At 38.3% G+C, this 25,037-nt stretch overlaps 1 protein-coding gene across 1 annotated transcript; it reads right to left on the minus strand.

Moving 5' to 3' along the window:
* Positions 1–11: 11 nt before the first annotated feature.
* On the minus strand, positions 12–20,082 carry LOC136250339 (multidrug resistance-associated protein 1-like). Its single transcript, XM_066042528.1, has 29 exons — positions 19,926–20,082; positions 19,676–19,867; positions 19,490–19,618; positions 18,764–18,901; positions 18,578–18,703; positions 18,462–18,523; positions 17,586–17,714; positions 17,313–17,537; positions 17,085–17,262; positions 16,471–16,725; positions 15,881–16,084; positions 14,252–14,486; positions 14,132–14,204; positions 13,821–13,947; positions 11,209–11,385; positions 10,323–10,490; positions 10,094–10,277; positions 9,354–9,510; positions 8,762–8,966; positions 8,337–8,500; positions 7,127–7,481; positions 6,880–6,970; positions 6,370–6,478; positions 6,184–6,322; positions 5,938–6,039; positions 5,731–5,877; positions 5,341–5,666; positions 324–518; positions 12–277 (listed from the first exon to the last, which is right to left on the minus strand). Exons 1-29 carry the CDS (start codon positions 19,980–19,982, stop codon positions 169–171), a joined length of 4,758 nt encoding a protein of 1,585 aa, XP_065898600.1. The 5' UTR covers positions 19,983–20,082; the 3' UTR covers positions 12–168.
* Between the last annotated feature and the right edge of the window lie 4,955 nt (positions 20,083–25,037).

A 25,037-nucleotide genomic window follows, 5' to 3' on the forward strand; every position in this document is an offset into this window, starting at 1 on the left:
AGACACATTGCTGTAGGTTACAAGTGATCATAAACATAAGAGAGTACACTTCATAAATAAACACACAATATATAAAATAACAACAGATAAATTTGATTTTCATTGTAGTTAATATAGCGTATGTTAATTATGTCACAATCGTTGATCTCAACAGCAATGTATTAAAAACTAAACAAGTCCAGCATCTTTAGCCATCCCATAGAAATTTCCTTTATTTTCTAGTAGATCATGTGGGGTGCCAAACTCAACTACCCTTCCTGCCTCAAGAACAAGAATTCTAAAAACAACAATATCACATCAGATCAGTTAAGAGGATTCCCTACCTGTCATAATCCATGATGGTATTAAGGCGATGGGCTATGGTGATTACTGTACAATCAGCAAACTCTGTCCTGATTGTACGTTGGATTAAATCATCAGTTTCCATATCCACAGCAGCTGTGGCCTCATCCAGGACCAGTACCTTGGTCTTGCGTAGCAGGGCTCGACCCAGACACACTAACTGACGTTGTCCAACACTGTAAACCCCAAGAAACATGATCACTCTTATTTCTTTCATTTACAAGAATAGTAGTAGGAATGACAGCAACAAAAAAGTCAACCAGAAAACAACATACCTTATTACATTAGCTTACACACACACACACACACACAAAAAAAAACCAAACTTGAGATAATTTAACACAAGTACAGTATAATTATAGCCTATCAATTAGATGCAAACTAAAGCTTATACTCTATTTAGTGGTGACAAAAGTCATAAAAAACGTAAAAAAAACTTGCCAAATGCTCACTGCATAATAAACATCTGTTGCTATATATAAAAGTAGCAAGAGAACCATGTCACTAATAGTATAGCGATGTAGCCCAAAAATTAGCCAAATCGTGTACTTTTTCATAAAAGCATGAAACTTTCCACATAAATAGCATTCCTTATGATACACATTTTTCTATATAGTGCCATTGCAGACTTGACCTTTGTGGCCATTTTTGCACAGAAATTTGACCATTTCTGTCTTTATCTCCCTGAGGTATTAATTGACGTGTTAAAACATGGTACTAAAGTAAAGGTATTGTTGAACAAAACAAATTTGAAGTTGATAGGTAATTCTATTTTGAAGTTATGATCACTTTTAGTAGCTTTGGAATGCTTTGAGTTTACTTGCCCTTGGGGTGTAAATTACCTATGGGGAATAATATAAATGATCATAGCTTTGGAATGAAATCACCTATTAACTTCAAAGTTATTTTGTTCAACAAGATCTTTATTTCGGTACCATATTTTACCAAGTTAATTAATGCTTCAGAGAGATAAAGACAAAAACGATCAAATTTCTGAGCAAAAATAGCCATAAGGTCACCAATGTAGATTCCTTGTTTCCTGTCACCTGCCTGCATGGTAATTTTAAAGCCGCATGCAAATTTATTATTGCATTTGATAGTCACGTGACCTAAATATTACTACTGGCAGGGACTTGTGTGGTCATGTCATTGGGATGAAGACTAGTATTATTGGATAGGTGGACTCTGATGTGAGCTTCAGATGCAGTGCATGGCTCTGAACACTAGTGGTGGATCTCTTCAAGTAGCCTTGAGATACATTAATGAACACAAGTCCCATTCTCTATTAATGTGTGTGAAACATTCGGAAAATTCGCACTGTTGAAGTTGATGGTAAAGAGTCAGGCTAGGGCTATTATAGCATGTGTCACCACAAACATGACAAATGCCTTTCTGCATGGCTGTGCAGGAAACACGAGGGGTCTGCAACACTTCGAATCTAACCTTCTAGAGGTTTGAATCTTGTTGAATCCCAGTAATCTTTCAAATCACAACTGTAACCTTGAATCTAGCTCTGAGAAAAAAGCAATGGGCTCCCTTTAATATCCTTGATATTAAATAATAGATTTTAACAATATAATAAATAGCCGCCCGCCCGCATGGTGTTTTTTGTCTGACTAGGACAGGAAACAAGGAATTTACAATTGTAGGCCTAAAGGTCACCAAAGATCAAATCTGTGGTGGCACTACATCAAAAAATTTATATGTCACGAGGAGTACTACTTATGTGGAAAGTTTCATGCTTTCATGAAAGTGCATGATTTTTGCATTGTGCTGCTATTATATAGTTATACAACGTGCACTCGTGCATGCTCTGCCTGTATAAATGCACTCACCTTCAGCTAACCGCGCTTGGGCTCGTGCATTTATATCAGGCAGAGCACGAGTGCACATTGTATAACTGTTATGTACCACTCACCTAATAGGTGGGGAGAGTCTCACAAGACAGCGGCACCTCTTATAAAGGCCAGGTTTCTAACATTGATTGTGGGTGACAGAGCCGAATGTTGTGGTGCTGTGGTGACGATCCCTCTACAGTATCATGGCTCAGCCATCTGAGATATTGAAAGCTAGTACGCTGTGGGCTATAGCACTAATCTGCATTTGCTGTTTGACTCTCATCACGTAGTGCTCAACATACATGATCACTCGATTGCCTGTGATTCTCTCGAGCAAAAAAAAAAGCAGCTAATAGACGGTTTGAATAAACAAAACCTAACTACTAAACAATACTAGTCGATAGAAATGTACTGATCTAGTATTGGATCGGTGCTGATCTCGACAATTTTGGCAAAATTGGTAGAACCGATTTTCTTTTGAAGCCACCGATTCATGATACCGATCTTTCTAATCACCATTTCTTAGACTTCTTCTATCATTTCTCTGCTCCATTTATGAAATAAGTTGAAGTATAGTGCCATCTCTCCATTGAAACTATGAGAAGCCATACAAACATGTGTGAGTTAGCTGTTTTAAATACTGAAACCCTTGAACTTACCAGAGGTCTTTGGATGAATAGTGCTACACCATATCAAATAGACTAAACTATTAGAATCTCTGCTACAACAGCCTACAAGTCTTGATAGGAACATGCATTAAAATATTTGTGGGTGCTGCCTAGGGATCTGCGATACATATCGATACAGCAATATATCGATACACCAAATAAGTATCACAATACGATACTGTACTTAGAAAATATCGATATATCAAAGTTTTCTAGCAGAACAGTCAGTGATCGCTATATTACTGTAGCAGTGATCTAGATACTAGCCTCTCTATTTACCTGTGCTACAAAATGGAACATTACAAGAAGCCATACAAATATGCATGTATACGTGCTGCTGTAATGGTTAAAATATTCTTACCCGGGTCTTCTAAAAACAGTAGCTGTTACACTTTAAGTATAAAGAACTGCACCATTAAGCAATAAACAAATCTGCTGTATATACTAGCCGTCTTGACAACTCATCAAAATGCGGAGTAATCCGGACAAGCCTTTGTGGGAGCATGTGTTAAAATGTTTGTGGTAGCTAATTGTCTGGATGGTGTAATAGAGGCAGGTACCATTTTTAATAGCAACTCTGTTTCCCACACTAAAAATCATATCAGAACACACTAGCTATATTTGTCACATCAGTATAATACTGTAGTTTATCAGCATTCACTGAATAAAGAAATTTGTATACACAGTGAATGTAGAATCAGTGTCAGCTCTTTAAGGTACAGATAAATTGGCTATTGTTATACTTATTAGTTAATATGCCAGTTATAACTAGCCATGACCACTTCATTATAGTATCGTGATACAGTATTGTATCGAACAGTTTATTGATGGTGATACGTGATACACAAAATGCACTGTATCGCAGAACACTAGTGCTGTCACTGCTGATTGTCTGGGTGGTGTAATTGAGGCCACACCAGACTCCAGTAACAATGCTGTGATCATCATTCAGCTAACAATTGACCAATTAGCTTAGTCTGAGATTATAAAATGCTTTTAATGAACTACCTGTACAAGATCAGTCATCATATTAGATAACTGATATCTGAACGTAATGGTGAGTATTAGCTAGAATGTAATAGTTTTATTGAGTCATTGTCGAAGTGGACTACGGTTTAATCTGGGCTCAGATGGCACCAGACTAGAAGCTGCACAAAACCGCAGCCAGTGCAATATCTGTATATTGTACTGCGGTTGATGCATTATAACTTATAATGCACTCGTTGTGGTTTTGCAGACCACCACCAGTGCAATATAAGTTATAATGCACTCGCTGCGGTCCGCAGCAGTGTCATATACAAATGATGCCAATATAAGTATAACCACTGGATTCGTTATATATGCATTCCTGATTATGGTTAGGCAGCATGGTTACGATTGTTATAATAAACAGACGAGTCCTACGGATATCACAGAAAAATCGAGTAGGGCAAATTTCAGGGAACTTACAAGTGTTTAATGCTTTCACATTGTTTAAAGACTAATCACAACGTATATTAAAGACCTAAAGGGGTAAGCTTTGTTACAGAGTAGTTAACTTGTGTCGTCCGTAATGTGGATGTGTCCACATTCAAAAACGTGCCGAAATGCTTGTGAATGTACTGCAAGACTAGTTCTCACTAACATTTCCCAACTTGTAGAACAGCAAGGATGCTGAAATGCCTTCATTTAAGTGCTTCTTCTGGCAACACTTCAATTTGTGGTAATCATCATGTGAGCATTAATTTATTCCCACAATCGATTTCGGTCTGAGCTTGTATAAAACAAACAGAGGGCGGTACCACTACTTCATCCACATCATGGCCATGCTTGCTTTGATGAAAGTGGCCTGCTCTCTTAGAAGTGCAACCACTTTCCCGGGATACATTTCAATGTACACTGGCGTACATTTAGATGTCTCCATGTAAAGAGGTATACATGGCAAATGTATCCTCTGGAATTCCTTTGATCTGAGGTGTCAAAGTGTTACATCTAATGTCACAGGCTTAATTTTTTTATAGTTGTTGATTGGGATCACTTCAGGCATGCCTTTCCGAGTATCACAGAGGATGAAATGCATGAACACTTGTCTTTGATCCTTCTTGTGCCCCATTTCTTTCTATTCTAGTGTGACAGTGTTGGTCCATGAGCAGCGGTTTCATGCATTGGCTGTCATGTAAGAACAAACACCGGAAATTGTGCACACTAGACCAGACAAATTGCAGACACGTTCTGCAGTATGTTCTTAAAGCCCATCTCAATTCGACAAATTTATGACTATATCAGCTGAGTTTAGCTTCAAAAGAACTGCAAATGTGTACACTCAAGAGTGAAACAAACCGTACACAATTCACCATGTAGCAAATTCAAAATAGAGTGGACCCGTTCAGCTTACACTGGTTTGAAAATTGGTTTGATCTGCACCAGCGCAAAACAACACACAAGTGTGAAAAGCTATTAAATCACCACTGGTAGTGACTGTCACCTACTTCTACTGCAGGAACAATTCTCACCTCAAGTTCTCTCCTCCCTCAGCAATCTGGTGACTTAACTGATCATCCAATGTCAAAGCAAAGTCTTTCAAATGTGCATTCTCAAGACATTTCCACACTTCATTATCTGTGTACTTGTCAAAAGGATCCAGATTGGCCCGTAATGTGTCAGCAAATAGCACAGGGTCCTGTGGAATGATGGTGATGCGTGACCGAAGGTCTTGTAACCCAAATGTAGCAATGCTGTGATCGTCAATTATGATGGAGCCCCCAGCTGCCTCAATGATCCGGAACAGTCCCAATGTCATTGAAGACTTGCCAGCTCCTGTTCTGCCAACAATGCCAACCTACAAAATGTACATAGTTAGGAGGTAACAGTGTTAGTTGTAGTTTCATCATCTAATTGGTCACCTTTTCTCCACCTCTGATGTTACAGGTCACCTCCTTAAGCACCAGATCAAGTCCCTCTCTATACCTAGTGGAGTATCGTTCAAACTGGACCCTGCCTGTACTCGGCCAATTATGAGGTGGACGATGATCATAAATAATGGCTGGTGCCTATTCAACACATCACAAATAGTACACCACAGCACACTAGCACAGTATTACACTACAAACCTCATTAGTCACTTCAGCATATTCCTTAGTCCTCTCTACAGCTACTATGTTGGCCTCTAGTTCACTGGTCATTCTGACCATCCAGTTTAGTGACTGAGTTACCTGTATACAAAATAGACACCATAAATCTGCCCCACAGCAGAACAGAGTCTATAGAGAACAGTACACAATTATTTTAGCCATAATAGTAAATAGTAAATACTACAACATACAAGAAAATCTAATGGGCACCTAAGTAATGGTTACCTGTAAAGCATATGTAATAGAAAGACCTGCAAGGCCTGGGTCAAGAGAACCACTGCCACTGTTGCGATCTATCACAGCAAACAATGCAGCGAATAAAATGACTAAGTTGCCAACAAATTCCAGTCGAATGGCCAACCATCTAGCGAAAATATATTGATGCATACAGCACACACACACAACACACACCTGTTAGCACAAATTCCTGGATAATATGCAATCTGATTAGAGTCCACTTTACGCTCACTCTCCATTATAAACCTGTCCTGTTGACGGTATGCTCGAATACTAGACACACCTAAAACCAACATGACTTGATGTACATGAGCACTTTCAAGCACACAGAATTTGCTGCACTCAAACATGGCACTTATTATCTGGATATCTGGATAATAATTTACTATCCGGATAGTAATATGAAGCCATCAGTATATTGTTTAATAATTTAGTCAATTTATGGTAATTTTTCCTTGATACATAGCTTCCACATTTAACATTACTCTAAACATAATTTTCATATGAATGTTTTATTCTAAAGTACTAGCATGTTCATCATAAAATATACAATGTTTTTATAGCAAATGATGATGTCACTATCTGTAGGATATTGCAAAAGATTTTGTCAGGATATCTGGATAGTAAAATTGCTATCTGTTTTGGCCCTAGCACATGTGCACAGACACACACACACAAACTGACCCAAAAGTGTTTCTTGAAAGTGAGTGTAGATTGGTGATCTACTGATGGATTCTAGTCGTTTCAGCTGACGTGAGGTGGCCACATAAAATCTCTACAATACATTATAATAAATATGTACACAAACACCCACACACACACACACACACACACACACCCACCCACCCACACACACACACACACACACATCACACATCACACATCACACACACACACACACACACAAACAAATACACACATCCTTACTCACCTGAACTAACAGGTAAAAGATGGCCAGGGGAACGATAACAACCATGAAAAATGGAGTGGCAAAACTGATCACAAAAAGAGTACTAAACACTGAGAAGAAGGTAAAGATGAATGATCGAACAGAGCGAGGAATTATCTCATCAATGGTGTAAATGTCTTTTGAAAATCTATTCAAAATTCTACCAGATGGTGTAGTATCAAAAAATGACATTGGTAGTCGTAGGATGTTCACCAGTAGTCGATTGTGGATCAGTCTTGAAGCAAATATGCCACCCATAGCAAGAGAGAATGATGCAAAAAGTGTAAGAATGGCCTGACCCACTCCAAAAGCTGTGTAAATGCCCAAATATTCACCTCTACAAAACAGCACATAATCAGTTATAAAATTAATTTAGCTGTTTTCTTGATAAACTTTATGCACTATCAGCATTTCCACATTAGTAGGGATTTACAAAAACAAATAAAAATAAAAGCTATCTGCCACCCCCTGAAGACAACTTCATGTTCTAACATTGCTTACTAAAATAACTGAACAAAAGCCCCACCCTGGGGATGACAAATCCCCTTCTGCTGCTCAGCCTGAGTGTAACATTGGTAGGCAAGTTGCACTAATGCATTCATTTTGTGCAGTCAGCAAACCCTTAGACATTATGAATGAAACTACCAAATAAAACAGTCAGATACAGTACAAACCACCACATAGCAGTAATGCTGTTATTCACATTTGTGTTGTTTACATTGAAGAATGACAAACAAATATTGTGTTTCAACAGTAAATTTGACATAAATGTGTATGTTGAGATAGAATTACTTCAAAATACCTACCTGTACTTTTACAACAGATGCATTTTCAAAGCACAAAATAGTATTCAAAGTGACTTACTTTCTTTGCAATAATTTGTAGACAGTAATGTAAATCCTTTCAAAAACTAATTTACATATGCGCACCCAAAGTATGACAGAGTACTCAAATATCTGAAGTACACTACAATACTGAAACACACTACAGGTATTGCAACACACAAAGTAGTTCATATTGCATGGTCCTGGGAATTGAAGGTAGGGTGGCAGTATTTTATCTATGTATGCTGTATGGTAGAATCTCGATTATACTTGAATCAAACCTCAATCAGTGATATTAGCACACAAGATATTCAGATAATGGAGATCCCACCATACACATATTTGTATTGTGCATGGAAGGTACTAACGTGGTCAGGTCCATATTTTCTTTGTCTTCATCACTGCTCCATTTAGCCAGCCAAATGTTAGATCCTACTGAACAGCCATTATAGCCAATATTGAAGATTAGTGTGAGGAATCCCATAAATAAAGTACATGACTTGATATACTCCCATATCACTGATAGTTTAACCTGTAAACAACAAAATATAGTAATCCCTTGTCCTGATGCAGCTGGCTCATGCGTACTGTTGTGTGTATTAGCATGAATGTAATGTACATTTGTAAGTGTGCATGGTGTGTGTGTGTGTGTGTGTGTGTGTGTGTGTGTGTGTGTGTGTGTGTGTGTGTGTGTGTGTGTGTGTGTGTGTGTGTGTGTGTGCTCACCCACCTAATCATACAGCACACAAACAGACACACTATACTATACCATACTATATATACCCTTTCGTACATTTCCACTCTCAGCCTTTTCTTCTTGGACAAGCTGAGACTTTTCAGTCTTCTTACCAAGAACCTTTTCCTCCTCCATTGATTTCTGTCGACTCATCTGTCTATTCAGCTTCTTCTTACGCTCAACAGAAGATGAGGAGTCTGTTCTTGCTCGAGAATCTGTTTTAGACCTACTTACTCGTGGGCTCTTTACTTCAGAAGCAGACCTGCAACCACAATCAGAACTATTCATTACACACAATGCGAGTCACAAAATCTACTATGTGACATCCCCTAGACCTCTACCCTTTTTTGCAAATCACACCTGCTGTAAGCCCCTATACACAAACTGTACAATCCTATTTCATATTCCCTATTGTAAGTTGCACCCTTACCTGTACCTTAGTACCTTAAGGTCTACCCTCCTTCCATACTATTTATTGATTTACACTTCCTGATATGATTTTTTAATTTTTTTAAGGCTTTACAGCACAAGTGCTGAAGGTCTGTAGGACACCTGGTATTACAGCCTGATATGGATAAGACCTGTCACCTTCCTCGCCCCCCACATAAAATTAAGCTACAATACATTGTATCATATCACTCTCACTGACTTCCTATCTATATCCTCTGAACGTTGTCTTTCCAGAAACTTTCGGCGTACTTCCTTTCTTGCTTTTCCCTCAGGGTCATCCCCTGGGCTCAGGATTGTCATACCATCTTCATTGAGTGGGAGATCATCGGCTTCTGGTTCAGTATAGCCTGACAAAACTGGATAAAGAACACAAAACCTTGCTTCAATGGCATACATAATTTCCTTACAATACAACAGAAATGTGTCTGTGCCTACATGCGCATGCGTGGGTGTGTGTGTGTGTGTGTTGTGTGTGTTGTGTGTGTGTGTGTTGTGTGTGTGTGTATTTTGACATGTGCAAGTGGTTGGAGGTATTGGCTACAGCCTGGTATTCCAGATATTCAGTGGTGCTCAGTTGTTGTTGAACAAGGAACTTTCCTGCAGCCTACACAGCTGTTTAAATGATGACGGTTATATGGTATCTCAGTTGTATTAATGGGGACCTAAATGTATAAAATGACAACTTTCCATCTCTCACACAATGGGTGAAGCTCCAGGTGTGACTTTTGTCACATGGTATTGTGGGTTACTAGTCTTGCCCCAGTTTGGCTGAATTGTAGCACCTGAGTAGCTCACAGGTGTCCCAATGTTGGTTTTACTGGATAGGAGTGACTGGTAGACAATTTTTTTTGCCTGTGTGTGTAAGCGTGTGCGTGTCACTTCACAGAAGCACACATGCTGAGAGACACATTATACACAGTTTAACTACTAAAAGCACACCTGCTTCCCCCTCTTCATCACCATCCTCCATTGAGGCATAGGTACGCACAAACTCAGCAAAAGCTCCATTGTTGTCAATCAGTTCAGCATAGGCACCCATCTCACTGATCCTACCATTCTCTATGGTAACAATTACATCACATTGTGGTAGGTATGACAACCCATGAGTGACAAATACTCTCGTCTGAAATATGGAGACTAAACAGCATATTAATTGTATGTATCTTACCTTTCCCTTCAGCAGACCCTGTGGTCCAATTACTTGGTCAAAGATGTGTTTTCCAACATGAGAGTCAACAGCTGATAAAGGATCATCAAAATAGTAAACATCAGCTTCTTGATAAACTGCTCTGGCCATGCTCACTCTCTGCTTTTGACCTCCACTAAGATTAATACCCTGTAATGGAAATCATCCTTATAAGTGTGTGTGTGTGTGTGTGTGTGTGTGTGTGTGTGTGTGTGTGTGTGTGTGTGTGTGTGTGTGTGTGTGTATGTGTGTGTGTGTGTGTGTGTGTGTGTGTGTGTGTGTGTGTGTGTGTGTGTGTGTGTGTGTGTGTGTGTGTGTGCACATGTACGTGTATTTTGAAATCTGTGCAAGGCATAGCATCAGTCACTTGGCTGATGCTCTAGCTGAATGGCTAGAGCATCATCTCCCTAAAGGTTTCAGGTTCGATACCAAGTTGGTGCTGTTGTTGTTCCTTGAACAAGAAACTATACTCACAATGCTCAAGTCTACCTAGCTGTTAAATGGGAACCTGGTGTCAATGGCCCACTCATCTGTAACATCAATGGATTAATCATGTCTCTCATAGTGGGTGAAGGACCAGGTGGGCGCCCACACTTTCACCTGTGAGACAGTGAATCAGCACTGGGGGACACCTGTGTGCTACTCAGGTGCTAGAAGTCAACGCAGGCAAATCCTTCTTTGGAAAGATGCAGGAGGCTATACCATCTGGGTAAGAGTGATTATGGTAGTGGTAGCCGAAGGCTTTGCTCTTTTGCTTTTGTGTGTGTTTGCGCGTGTGTGCGTGCACGCATGTATGTGTGCGTGCACGCATGTATGTGTGCGTGTACGCATGTATGTGTGCGTGCAGTTTTTACATTTAGCACTTAACCTTTTCACCAATCTCAGTCTGGTCTCCTCCTGGTAAGATCTCCAGATCAGGTCCGAGGGCACATGAGTCAATGATACGACCATACAGTAACATGTTGTGTGTCTTCCCAAACAAAATATTATCCTGCACCGTCGCATTCCTTATCCATGCTTGTTGTGGGACATAAGCCACTTGACCCTGCGTGGGAGAAATTACATATGGTACAACTACTATGGTCTAATTCAGTATACCATTGGGCCACATTGCTTAATGTTAACAGATGGCCATATTATGCAGGTTACTTAGTAAATGTGACCGGATCTGTGAAAACCCAACACAATCACTCAAGCCTAAATTTGCAGTATATTGTGTATTATTAAAAAAATTCCGTAAATTTGTTAAACGCTTCATTTGTAGTGAAGAAAGGGCCTAACAATAAAAACCTGGATATCACCTTATACTCAAGAGTTCAAAAATCTTTGTTTCATTGCAGTAGACGCAAGAATTCGGAAGTCATGGGCGTTTGCTTACATTATGTCAAAATGATAGTGATCTTTGTTCACTAATTTCACCTTAGTATATGGAGAAGAAAGGTGATACAAGAAAAATCTTACCCAGTAATCGATTCTCCTACTTATGGCGAACAGGATGGTACTCCGTGTGTAATTCTGGTCGTAAGTTACAACCATTTTAGTAAGCAACATGTAATTTATTTCCCCTAAACTTGCTGTACAAATCAATCTTTCTGTTTTTTTTCTACTTTGTAGGGCTGTAACTTCAAAAGTTATTGGTATATGGGGCTGAAACTTTGCAGGAGGATGCATTTGGCTAAGCTAGTTCTGTTTTTTTCTTGTGTGTTTGTTCATTTACATACTTTTTGTAATGTGATTGTGACTGGTGCCAGACATACCATAAATTAATTTTGAGTTGAACATGTGTCCCAATCATCAAGTGAGTACACTTTGTTTCAGCAGTGTTCAGCCGTTACATGATGTTCAAGACGGTGTTTCAAACAAAGAACGGTACGATAAACAATCAATCCAATCACATGGAAATATGGATGATAAACGTGATAGCTAGTCAGCACAACCACAGAGAAACCACAGAGAAACCACAACGTACTACCGCAAATCAATACCTTGCACTGTCAGTGAAAATAAACGGGGCAAACGGACAAATGAATAAATGGACAAAGGTAAGTCCATGATGAATGGTTCTTTATTATACAGTACCACCATAATTTGCTTAATTCATCATGAAACTTTTTGGTGTAATATATTTTTTTACCAAATGAAAATTATTTTACACAACTGCTCTATTAGAGTATCTCACTGTTTTATAGCTGCAGTTGTAAAAAAGATTTAGTACCCTCTAGAGTTCAACTACATTTTAAAGACAACCTGTAAAGAGTTCAGCTTTACCCTGTAAAACGATCAGCTAGTTAACCACATTGTTGATGCTTATTGTGTCTTAGTTGAAAACTAGTCGATAGCTACATTTTACTTTCCATAACTAGTTGTGAAAAAAATTTGTGTAAGAATATTTCATATAATTTTTGCATACAAAAACTACTTGGTACAACAAAAACAAGTTGATGTTGTGTAACTTCTAAAGATCAGGTGCCGTGCAGCTAGCTAATTCATCTGGAATAAAGCAACTATGTATTAACCAATAGGTTTTTGGTTGTCGAATAATACATAATTAATTGATTGTAATTCTCGAATTTTGTAATTCATGAAATTTTCATAATTCTTCAATTGCGTTGCTTTACACTGCTAAGGAAGCGCTTGTTAAACAAACCACTTTTAACAACATATTACCAAGAGTTAATAATATTAACTCTTGATATTACACTAGGAAGTTTCTTCTAAACTGTAGTTTGACCATAGTGTTTTTCCCACAAATTCTCTTGACAAAGCTTCAAAACTGCTCTTCATTTCCATTCGCGTACATAGGGGATACACCCCATTTCAACGAATGGCCTGTACCATTGTTTTTCAGTTGTTAAATGCCGTTAAGCCCAAACGGAAGGTAATTCACAAAGTCTGAAGAGAGTTGCTACACCCCTATTTCAGACTGCCAAAAAGATACCACCTCAGAACAAAGTTTACCTGTGTGTAAGTTTAATACAGACTTCACTTCTTACATAAAAGCTGCTTTTACCATTTAACGATCTTGCTCACGTGGGTGCGTACGGACAAACATAGATAGATAGGTATACAAACACACTTTTACGGAAAACAATTTCAGTAAACCAGCGGCTGTGGGTGTGTGCCTGGTTTAAAAAGCAAAGTACAGTACATACTGTGGTATGCTAAAAGTCAATATTTTCTGTTGTACAAAAGCAATGTCTAGCAGTGAAAAAATGAACTTGTACTCTTATGTTATCAAGTTATGTTTGCTGAAGCATTATTAGTAACTAACTATGTTAGTCCGTCATCAGAAGAAAATTTCACTAAACAAAAAAACAAAAAAAATTGCAGCAAAGTAGCACCTTTACTGCCGTGGCACTGTGAAGGTATTGTGAGGCTGGTTTCTGGTCAATATTTAGTGACAATGTACAATGCAAAACCTCCATGATCCCTTTTCACAAAAGAAACTCTTCTAACAATAAAACGTCATAATTACTGTACCTGGATTGTAACATTTCCTGTCATCTTCTCCATTTCTCCAAGGAGACCTGATATGAGTGATGACTTGCCAGCTCCCACATGACCCACTACTGCCACCAACTGACCAGGTTTGATGTTCAGATTGATACTGTGAATAAGAACAGTAGCAAAGTGACCTACTAACACTTGTACATGAGACACCACATTGGTAACCACACGCACTTGTTATGTAAACACCAAAATATCAGCACAACAAGTCACGTAAGTAAACAACATCACACACAAATAAGAATACACACACACAACACATACACACACACTACGCTACACACTTTTCTAAAATTGGTTTATCATTTCTATCCCAAGAAAATGTTCCATCTTGTACAGTGATGGCATTCTCATTACCTGTAGTGACATCATTGGATGTAATAACAACAACAACGTAACCATACCAACAGCAGCTTGTTCTCTTATCTCCAAGTTGTCAGGATCAAGCTCCTCATATTGTAAGAAAGATGCCAATCTCGTAACTGACACACTAGCCTGAACTATATTAGTAATCAGAAATGGCAACATAGAAAGTGGGAAGCGGAGAATATTGAATAGTGACAGTGCCACAAATGCTCTCTCAGCAGTTAAAGGATCATCACTGGTCCAAACAAATGTTGCAAAAGTTGCCAGAGCAACCTAGAATTACACAGCATGATCACACAATAGACAAATTTCATAATAACGAAAAATTAACTGTTGCTCCTAGCAACCTAATTTGGAGGTGTCAATGTCTAAAGTCACCTCTCCAAGTTTAGCATATATAAGACATGAGATATGACATTTTGAAATTGTAATTTTCCCATACATTGTCAATGAGAGGGGCAACAGTTGCCCCTTCTCGGCAATCATATAAATCATGGGATTCAAAAATGTCATACTGTTGCCCCTCACATGGTATGTATGGGAAAACTACAAACTTCAAGATGTCATATCTTATGACACATACATATATGCTATCCTCTTAAAATTTGAAGAAGTTACTTTAGATATTGTCAACTACATATTATGCAAAATTCAGGTTGCTAGGGGTAACAGTTTGCTATAAAGCCTTATTATGAAATTTGTCTATTAACATTTTCACTTCAGCAAATACTTTAAGACCTGGTTTAGTAACAAACCTTCTCAATTCCTTTCAATTTGACATCACTTACAGCAATAATCAACACATTAGTTTGTGTACTTTTCAAGCTCTATTTATTGTATACAGTGGGGCCTCTGTTTGGCCTTCTTTAGCCATTGTATAAATATATGGGAGTAGATCAATCTATTGGGATCAAAACCATTGTATCGGGGCCAAGACAATGGTTTAGAACCTTGGAGCCATATAGATCCTTATGGTGTATTTTTCAAGTACTATGTGCGTGTGTGTGTGTGTGTGTGCATGTGCAACACACACAGCCACTTGGCTAGAGCATCGGTCTAGTAATTGAAAGATTCCAGGCATGCCTGTCACCATTGTACTTGTTTCTTTGAGTAAGAAACTTTACTCACATTGTTCCAGTTGCCCACCCAGCTGTAACATCAATGGGTACCTGGTGTTAACTAGCTATAGTGTTGTTTTAGCACAGGTTTTCATTTTAGTTTTAGTGCCAGTAGGAAAAAACATTTTGGTAGTTTTAGTAAACTTAAGATAAAAACCTTTTAGAATAGTATACAAAAAGTAATTTTTACTTACTAAAATAGGTTTTAGTTTTAGCTAATAGTTTAGTAAAACAATATACTAGTGTAAATGTAGTTTTAGTAAAATTCAAATTACAGCTTGTATAGTACACTAAACGTAATTAATGCTTACTAAAATAGGTTTTAGTTTAAGTAAACTAAAACAATACTAGTGTTAACTGGGGAAGCAAAATTCCAATCCATGTCTGCATGCATGACACAGCAGGTGAAAGTTTCCCACACCTTCACATGTGAGACATTGGACAGCTTCCTGCGAGTTAGCTAAAGGCTTTGTATTGCTTTGTGTGTACATATGTGTTTGAGTAAGAGAGGGATATATACATTTTCTAAAACACTAGCTTATGTCTCACCAAGAAAGGAGCACTACCCCATGTGAAGGCAGAGATGGCATTCAAATAGGCAGTGTGTTTTAAAGTGACCAGTTCCTTGTGTCTAATGCTGTTCACATCTTCTTGAAAGTGATCCTCCCATGCGTACAACTTGATCACCTTAACACCATTGAGTACTTCGTTCATTAAACGAATACGACGATCTTTCTGTCGCATTTGTTTCACCTGAAATTGTAAACACAACAAGGCTAAAGGCATGAAATATTGAGATTACATGAACACCACACACACGCACGCATGCATGCACACATACAACACCCACGCACGTGTACGCACGCAAACACACATGCACGCACACAGCATTTCCCTGACAACAGAAACACAGACATTGTGGTAAATTATACATTTGTTTTAAAGTTTAGCTACTCATAACTCCTCACTTAATTGACCAATCAGCTTCACATTCAACCAACTTTAACAACACCAAATTTTAGCTCATTCAGAAGTTATGAAAGGCTACTAGACTGCTTATTACAGAGATAGTTCCCTATAACACACCCATCATATAGCTACACCTTTAGTGCAATCACACAGCCACATCCCAAACTTACCTGCAGCCTCCTACTGATAGCAGCTATGATGACATTCACTGGGATCAGTAACACCATCACTCCCACACCAGCAAATACAGATGGTCCCATGGCAATGTATAGGAATACGATGGACAAGACAATCTGCAGTGGGGCAGACCAAATAAGGTGAAGGTAGGTCACCAGGTCCATGAAACGTTGAGCATCTACAGACATCAAGTTGACTATCTCCCCAACTGTGCTCTGTCGTCGAGCACTGTTGCTAAGACGCAGGGCCTGAAAAAAAGCACATTGGTCATAAAAATTGCTCACTTTGTTGGAAGGGCTTTGCAGTACTACTAAAAGTTCTGGAAAGTAGTTATTAAGGGAAAACAAAGGTTAGGTGAATACAAGACATGTTAACAAGAATGCACTATGATATAAGCCAGAAAAAAAGGAATCATGAGGTATCCAAAACATTTAGTATTAAGCAAATTTAGTTGGGTGGTTGTTCCAGCATAGAAAACCATTGAAAAACATATTTAACTCATTTATATTACTAGAGCTGAGGTGAACACAAACAGATTATAGTGCATCGTGCATCTTGAACCCCACCCACAAAGCATTATTGTCCCCCACTAAGATCATGTTATCACCTTGTTATAAACAATACTAATGACAGATGTTCTCAAGTGCATGCCAACCACGAAGCAGCGGTGGAAGTAATGCTGCAGGACTAGCGACTGTATTATAGCAGAGATAAACAGTATTACAGCATAGAAGTATCCCTTCCACGATGGCTCATCTTTGTCCTTCGCATATTCAATCAACAACCTGTGTGTTTACATGAGTAACACAACAGTTAGGAAAAAAAGAACATTCACTTTAATATTTGTGGTCCCACAAAGCTGAGTAAGTCAGCAATCAGTTTCAGAAATCCTGCGGCAGCAAAAGAGAGTCCAAACGCCGTGACCAACGCCCAAAACAAGGACGGTTTTTTCGTACTCCTTGTTGTGACATCAGCAGAGTCACTATTCCTCCGTAGATGGGCGGGAATGTCAAACTGCTCATAACCGGATGTGTGCTTTGCTTGGGGATAAAATGTGGTACTGTAATAATACATCAAATTACATCATCATCATTAGCTGGGTTTTGACCTTGACTTGTCCACTTGTTTCTGCCAGTTCTCTGCCAGTTTTGGTGCTACTGTTTGTGACCTATCATTAGGATTGAGTGACCACAAGTCTGAGTTCTGGAGGGCTCTACGCCATCCAGTAATGATCATCCTAGGAGAAAGAAAAGGAGACTTAATGTCATATTACTGGGACCCAACAAAGGACAGAAGCCCAGTGACCATAGAACCTAATATTATACAGAATATAAAATAAATAGTAAATGGTGCTAATAAGCACCCAGTGGTGCTAACATAACATATGTCCACCCTAAATCAGTGACTATGGTGGCAAACACTACTAGATTTTTCATCCATGAAATGTCATCATACAGATGTCACTGACAATCCAAACACTTATCAAAGGCATAATTATGTGCATGAAACATTAATTTATACATCAAATATTATTTCATATATTTATGGAATAATCATCCATTAAATTTGCATCAAAATATTTTACATTTCATGGAAATAGCTAGTTCATGGATGAAAATTCTAGTAGTGAAAAGAAGAAACAGTGCTATAACTACAACAGTCATTTACTAATCTCACAATTTGATACATTCTGGTCTGCAACCTTTAATCCTTCAAAAGCTGGCTACGCAAGGAAATTTTGATGGAATAAAAATTTGACAAATTAATCAGATTTGACGAATTAAATGTTGATGAAAATCAAGAAACATGTACTTTTTAAAGGTCCTTATGGGCAGATGAATTTAAATTTGACGAATTAAAATGATTCGTCAAACTCATCAAAATTTTCTTACATCAAAATTTCCTTGCATACGGTAATTACTGAGTAATACTGACCCTATATTATTCTTGACAAATTACAAAATAATTCCACCATAATACGTACCCATTTTGCCACCACCAAGTCAAGTGAGACAAGAAGCTTGCTGTCAACTCTGGACTAGGATTCTGTTGAGCATTTACAAACTCACAAATGAAAACACTATGGGGTAATTTCCTTACATCGTCTTCTTCGAGAAAACGAAACCTTGATGGCTTGTCAGACAACATGCTGAGCACAAACTGAACCAGAAATATGGCAAAGTTTACGGTAAATGTGACAAAACGAAACATATCATCTACTTCACCCTACATATATTTATAACAGGAATAAAACACTTTACATTATGTAGACGTGTGACTACATACCTGGTCTCGGCTTATTAAGATGAGACTACGCAGTTTAATACTAGCATACACAACCAGTGCTCCCCAGAAACAGAACTGGATTCCAGAAGATGGGATACCTTGACGTATCTCATTTGTTATCACTGCTATCATTATCACCTACATGATGTGATATCATAACACACACTACATATATCCAGGGGACACACACGCACTCATGCTCGCTCACACACACACACACACACACACACACACACACACACACACACACACACACACACACACACACACACACACACACACACACACACACTACACACAGTTATGTGCACTACAACACATTTATTCTTCTTCACTACCCAATAGGGGACACAAAACCTTCAGGGATAGACAACAGCAAAGGTGAACTGTAACGCCATCAATATACACCTGGTTTACTGGCAATGACCATGGCACAGCCACACTAAATCCAGAGGAACTACTGAAACTACAGCAGCAGTGTATGCCCAAGAAGCTTGCAACCCCTCCCCCTGTGGATGGTGTATGTCAGGCAGTATCCTGGGCTTGGCACACAGTAATTTAACCTCAAGATTGCTGTCAATGTTAGCTAGCTAATAGCCACTTACTGTATGGAGGTGCTGACTAACAAAACACCTACATACACTAAGCTACACATATGTGCTCATGCTTACTACACACATAGGTACGTAATACGTACTACATACACTACAGCACACACACACTTACTGCAGAAATCAACAGGACGATGGGAGATATTAGCTGGTAATTTGGTACATTATCACTGTCTTTAAGCCAGTCCATCACAGTCTTTACCAGATCACACAATGATGTCACCATCACCATACAACAAAATGTCTGCAAAAAAAATTAAAACATTTCGTAAAACATTATTTCATTTTATTGAGCTCTTACTATTTTTAAGAAGCTAAGCCACGTGAACGACAGAGGAGGTCGTCGGGTGTAGAAAAAGAATCGAAGGGCAGCCAATACCCACAGCACGACACAGATGGAGTAGAGGACTGCTGTGTCCTGAAAACATTGTGACAAGTCCACCTCATCATGCCAGTTATCGTCGGTAGCTAAGTAGTCTGGTCTTCGGTGTGGCTGCACAAAAAAGGTTAGAAAAGTTCTAAAATCACTGTTTTCGCGAAACGCGCCTAACCCAAAAATCATAACTTCGAAGGCACAGTCCCTTGGAGATGGTTTCCTCCAACGGCATGTCGTCACCTCGATCGATCCTTTATCTTTCGCCCAAAAAGAGGTGGGTTGCAGATCACGTGAAAAATTAGGGAATGTTTCCCCATACAGCATAGATATAAACAAACCCTATTAATTTGGTACTGGGGTTTACTGTATAATAGGGATCAATTTGAAACCATGCAGTCTCAGCTTTCTTTCATGATCATGACATCAACCCCAATCAAATTCAAGCCCATATAGATAGCCTGACTGTTAGAGTGACCCCAAATAACCAGCCTGACTGACTGATGAATTCTTCACTGTTTGGACATCCCTTCGGCCTGGAATCAGTAGCGATACACTAACTGCAGCAGTTAATGCATGCATCATGGGACTATAAACGCTGTCCTCCCATTTCTTTCTCCACTGACACACTGAGATATTATAAATCATGGCTTGATTTTCTGTCAGATGTGCCACGGTGCTTGCTATACTGCTCTTTGTTTGTAACGCTATACAATAAATGCATGGAACACGGCTGTATGTAACTTTGTGTTTCAGTAATGGTAGCTGAGGCACATACTCAGTCGTACTTTCTATCATATGCACTTTCCATAGTGACTGGATTGATACTGCAGCCAGTAGATGCCGCTGGTATTACGGGGCAGGGGGTACTGGCTGTGGGTCACACAAGTTTAGTAGCCATGCAGAGAAATAGGGTCTGGCTATGCAAGACTATATACTGAAGATATACTAGCTAGTGAACGTTTCAGTAATCCTAGTGTATGGGTATAGACTGAAGTAGGGATTAAATGTCCACTAGCCAGTATATCTTCAGGTGTAACTACTTTTTATTTATATGATCCCTAATTGGACTTAAAATTCATATTTTTTCCTTATACTTGTAAATATAGTGCACAAAGATGTAAAAGTAAATATGCCAAGTCAACAATTATTTTGTTTTGACTGTCTACATACAGTATTCCTGCTCCCTTTTCTAATTAATTTTACAATAATATATGAAATAATCAGTCACCTTATGAACATCAGTAGTGACTCGTATGTCTCATAATAGCTAGCTACCCACACTTACCAGTACTCCAGAAAAAAAGATCACACAGTCCATGACCACATGATAGGAAAGTTTTAGTTTATTGGTACACCTTACCTTATAAGTAGTGTGAAATACCAGGATTACAGTTGTAAGTGATAGCAATGCTTTGAAGTAAGTGTCTCATAGTTACCTTGACTATACTCTATATTAAATGGGCGAAACATATAGATGAAAATGAATCAGATGGCTACGTCATGTTTTGGTGATTGATAGTCGGAGCATGTGATCAGGCATGCAATTAATTCTTGTATCTGTTACCATTCTTTCCCAAGGGCGGCTCCAGGAATTTTGGTGACAGGTTTCCAAATTTTCTGTTGCACCCACACTTAAATCTAGGGCATGCACCCCCTTGAAAATTATATACTCTGAGATTGAATCTGGTAACAATTTTCACATGACATTTTAGGAATTGATTTAGGCTGCTTCTGCTTGCTGGCATGATCAGGAGCAGGCTAAAGAGTTAACATAAGAGGTGAAGTGATGTGAAGTTTGGTGTATACAACAGATATGGATGCCATTCTGGGGGTATTCTCCTTATTTCAGACTCTTAGATATGATTTTACTGTGTATTAAATATGCAAAATTTGACTGTTCTATTAGGGTATTTGACTGCTCTATTAGAGTATTTTGATATGAACTTTTGATACCTTTACAAATCGATGCAAAATCTTTCCTGAACAGTTTCTGGAAACCTCAGAAACCCCCTGGATTCTTTGATGCAGCATGCAATAGTGAATTATGTTATTACATAAAATAAACAAACAAGTGTATAAGGAAAAGTAGAAATTTGGCATTAAAAAGAAGGGATTGGAGGTGCAACCACTAGATGCTTTTGAACATGATTTAATCCATACTTCAGTGACAGTCATGGATATAGCTACTATTGATAGACTGTGATATGAATGTGCATTATATATAGTATAGCTGCAATCTCCCTTGTTTCATTGCTTTATTTCTAAGACCACTACTCAATTTTTTCTTGTACTCATAATCCCCGGCAAGGTCCCTCTGTGTGTGTGCTGCATGAGACTCTTTTACAAAAAATAAACATGTGACTTCTGAGAATATGTTTGGGTGGAGACTACAAAGCATGGTATTTGTTGGATAGCCAAATATGAGTATTTTATTATTCACTCTGACTTTAGGGAGATGTGTGAAGCGGGGGTCCACAGACACAGTTATCTTAAAGACAGAGACGTGATACCTTTGACACCCTACTATTGTGCAGTTGTCTATTGTATATCAAGAATCTTGATGATATATATTTGTGGTGTCACTGGAGTTGCAGACAGAGAGGCTTTAGAGCAAGGGGACACTTCAATGATCAGTCAGACAAAGCAACAGTCACTGAGGCAAAAAATCTTCCGTAGATCAAAGGACAAGCATGTCTGTAAGGTACTTTTAGAATAGTACAAACATGAGAATTTGTCAATGGTCAGCAAGTAGCTGAAATCAAAAGTCAAGGCTCATCTTTTATATTAGGATAAAGGTTGGGATACAGGATATACCAGGCTAAACTTGGCTTAACTATGCCTATAGATTTACTGGATATAGACGGACTATTAATTTTTTATCTAGCACTCTTGAATTCAATCATACTGGGCAGTACGATAGTACTGTTTATTATAGGGATCATGAAGGTTTGTATACTTGTGCCAATGATGTTGACTTGGTAGTACTGGTTTGTTAAATTAAGTACGTACATGCCTTTAGAGTGAGTGCATGGCTTGAAACACTTCCACTAGGTTTCTGGAATTTTTTACTGATTGACTGATTTTGCCTTCAGACAAGTGTAACTCAATAATGGCTGATGCTACAAACTTGATATCTTCACTGTTAAATGCTGCTTAGACCTGACCCATGTCTTTTCAGTTTTGTCTACCACAGCGTTTACGTACAGTGTATCATAGATTTATGCTTTTATGCTTGTACCCCGTTTCTTTTTCCAGTATCAAGAAATGTTGATACATGAGAAGTATGTCAATGGTTCCTATGCTGGCTATTGTGTTTGTATTAGGGTTGACACTTCTTGCACCGCTCTTTGATGGGGAGCACTGTGTAGCTAGCAAGCAGAAACTGAAGCAAAATGACCATGCCACTTTTCCTCAGTTGGGAGACATGTTCACACATGCAGTTAATTTGATGATACGCCTTTCTTTTGATACAGTATGTGCAGGTGGGTTCACCAGTAATAATTATTTATTACAAATTACAAGCAATATAATTATATTACACCCATATGGCAAATGCACAATTGTAGTCAATCCCATGGCTATATACACTAATTAAGCAATCTAATTAAAGGTGGAACATAGCTATACTGTACAGTGTGTTATTGTTGTGAGGTCTAATTTTTGTTCAACATAAATTCCTGCGATTGTGAAATCTGCAAGATACAATTTCTCTGTAATTCTATACATCTCTATGGCATAGTTACAGAAACTTCAGAATACAGAAAGTTTGGTGGCAAAACTGCACTCACTTGAAAATATAAGAACTTAGTTTGTCAGCAGAATTTTTTGCGAGCTATAATTAGGCTTCAATTCATGAATTTCTGGGAAATTTGGACCTTGCACACATAGCTAACCCATGCACTGTCAGTGTTGGGAGTAACGCGTTACGTGATATTATTACTTTTGTGTAACTAAGTAATATAACGAAATACATTACAAAAACGGGTAATATAACTCAAGTTACTTTACTTATAAATGTAACGCGTTACCTAAGTAATATAGTTACTGTAACGAGTCTAATAATTTAGGGATTTCCAACTAAATTAAATAATTAACATTCCATACATTCATTGGTATGAACAATATTGTGCATTTTGTCAGGGTCATTTTAGTACAAACCCCACCTCAATCAGTGGTTCCTATCAAAAGATATAAGGAAAAGAAGTTGACAGTGTGATGATTTTTGTGTACAGCATTTCAATGCTTTTTATGTATATTGCATGGCACCAAACACAATATACAAAGTGTCATAAATCTAGATAGGAAACTAATAACGACATGAAATTTTCACCACATATCTATTTTATGAAGAACAGCATATGAAGTAAGTAAAACCTCTCAAAAGTGACCACTTCTTGTAGACTGACCACTCAGAATATTACATGAATAAAGCAAGTGATGCATAAATAAAACTGTGTATTATGTAATACTAAATATATATACACAGGTACTTAATGCATTTTCAAGGATAACTAACTAGAAAAATCGGTAATATTTTATAAATGGCAAGTACTGGCATCACAAGTCGCAATTAACACGTACTTCGGAAACATGACAATCAGATAACACAATGTAAGAGCAACATTATTTTTTAAAATAGATTTGTTTGGACATTGCTCAGCTTTATTTGTCACATTGTAAGCACTAAGGATGATAATTATTATATAACACAATGACATCACTGTACTACAAAGAGAAATTATAAATAGTTTCTGATCAAAATTACAATCACTGAAGCTGCTATAAAATGGATCAAAACAGCAGTAAACACACCAGAATATAACAACAGGTACGTGTGAAGCCATGTAAGGTTGGTATCACATGCCAGTCTCCACTTTTGAACAGATTATGCTCAACTTTGAACCTTATTTTGCAATTCCGCGCAAGACAACAAACTGCTCACCTTCAAACTGTACTTGCATCGATGCAGGGGGGTGCCTTGAAGCCCAGGGTGATTGTAATGCTGAATTCTGAGCACTGTTAGATGGCGATTTACCTTTAAAAGGGCCATATTTCCATCGTAATCCAACATCAATCGTCCTCCAATCAAAAAACACATGGAAAAATCGAAATCAGCATATACGGTTTGCCCAGAACCACTTTCTTCGTCCTCATCAGCAGCAGATTCACGCGGAAACACTCGGAAACTTCGGCTATCACAGGTGCCACATTCTTCCAATTAGAATTACGTACGCAATTATTTGTATGGGCTTCCTATGGGGGATTTTTATTTCTCAAACTTTGATTT

Source organism: Dysidea avara, chromosome 3, assembly GCF_963678975.1.
Source record: "Dysidea avara chromosome 3, odDysAvar1.4, whole genome shotgun sequence".
NCBI lineage: Eukaryota > Metazoa > Porifera > Demospongiae > Dictyoceratida > Dysideidae > Dysidea > Dysidea avara.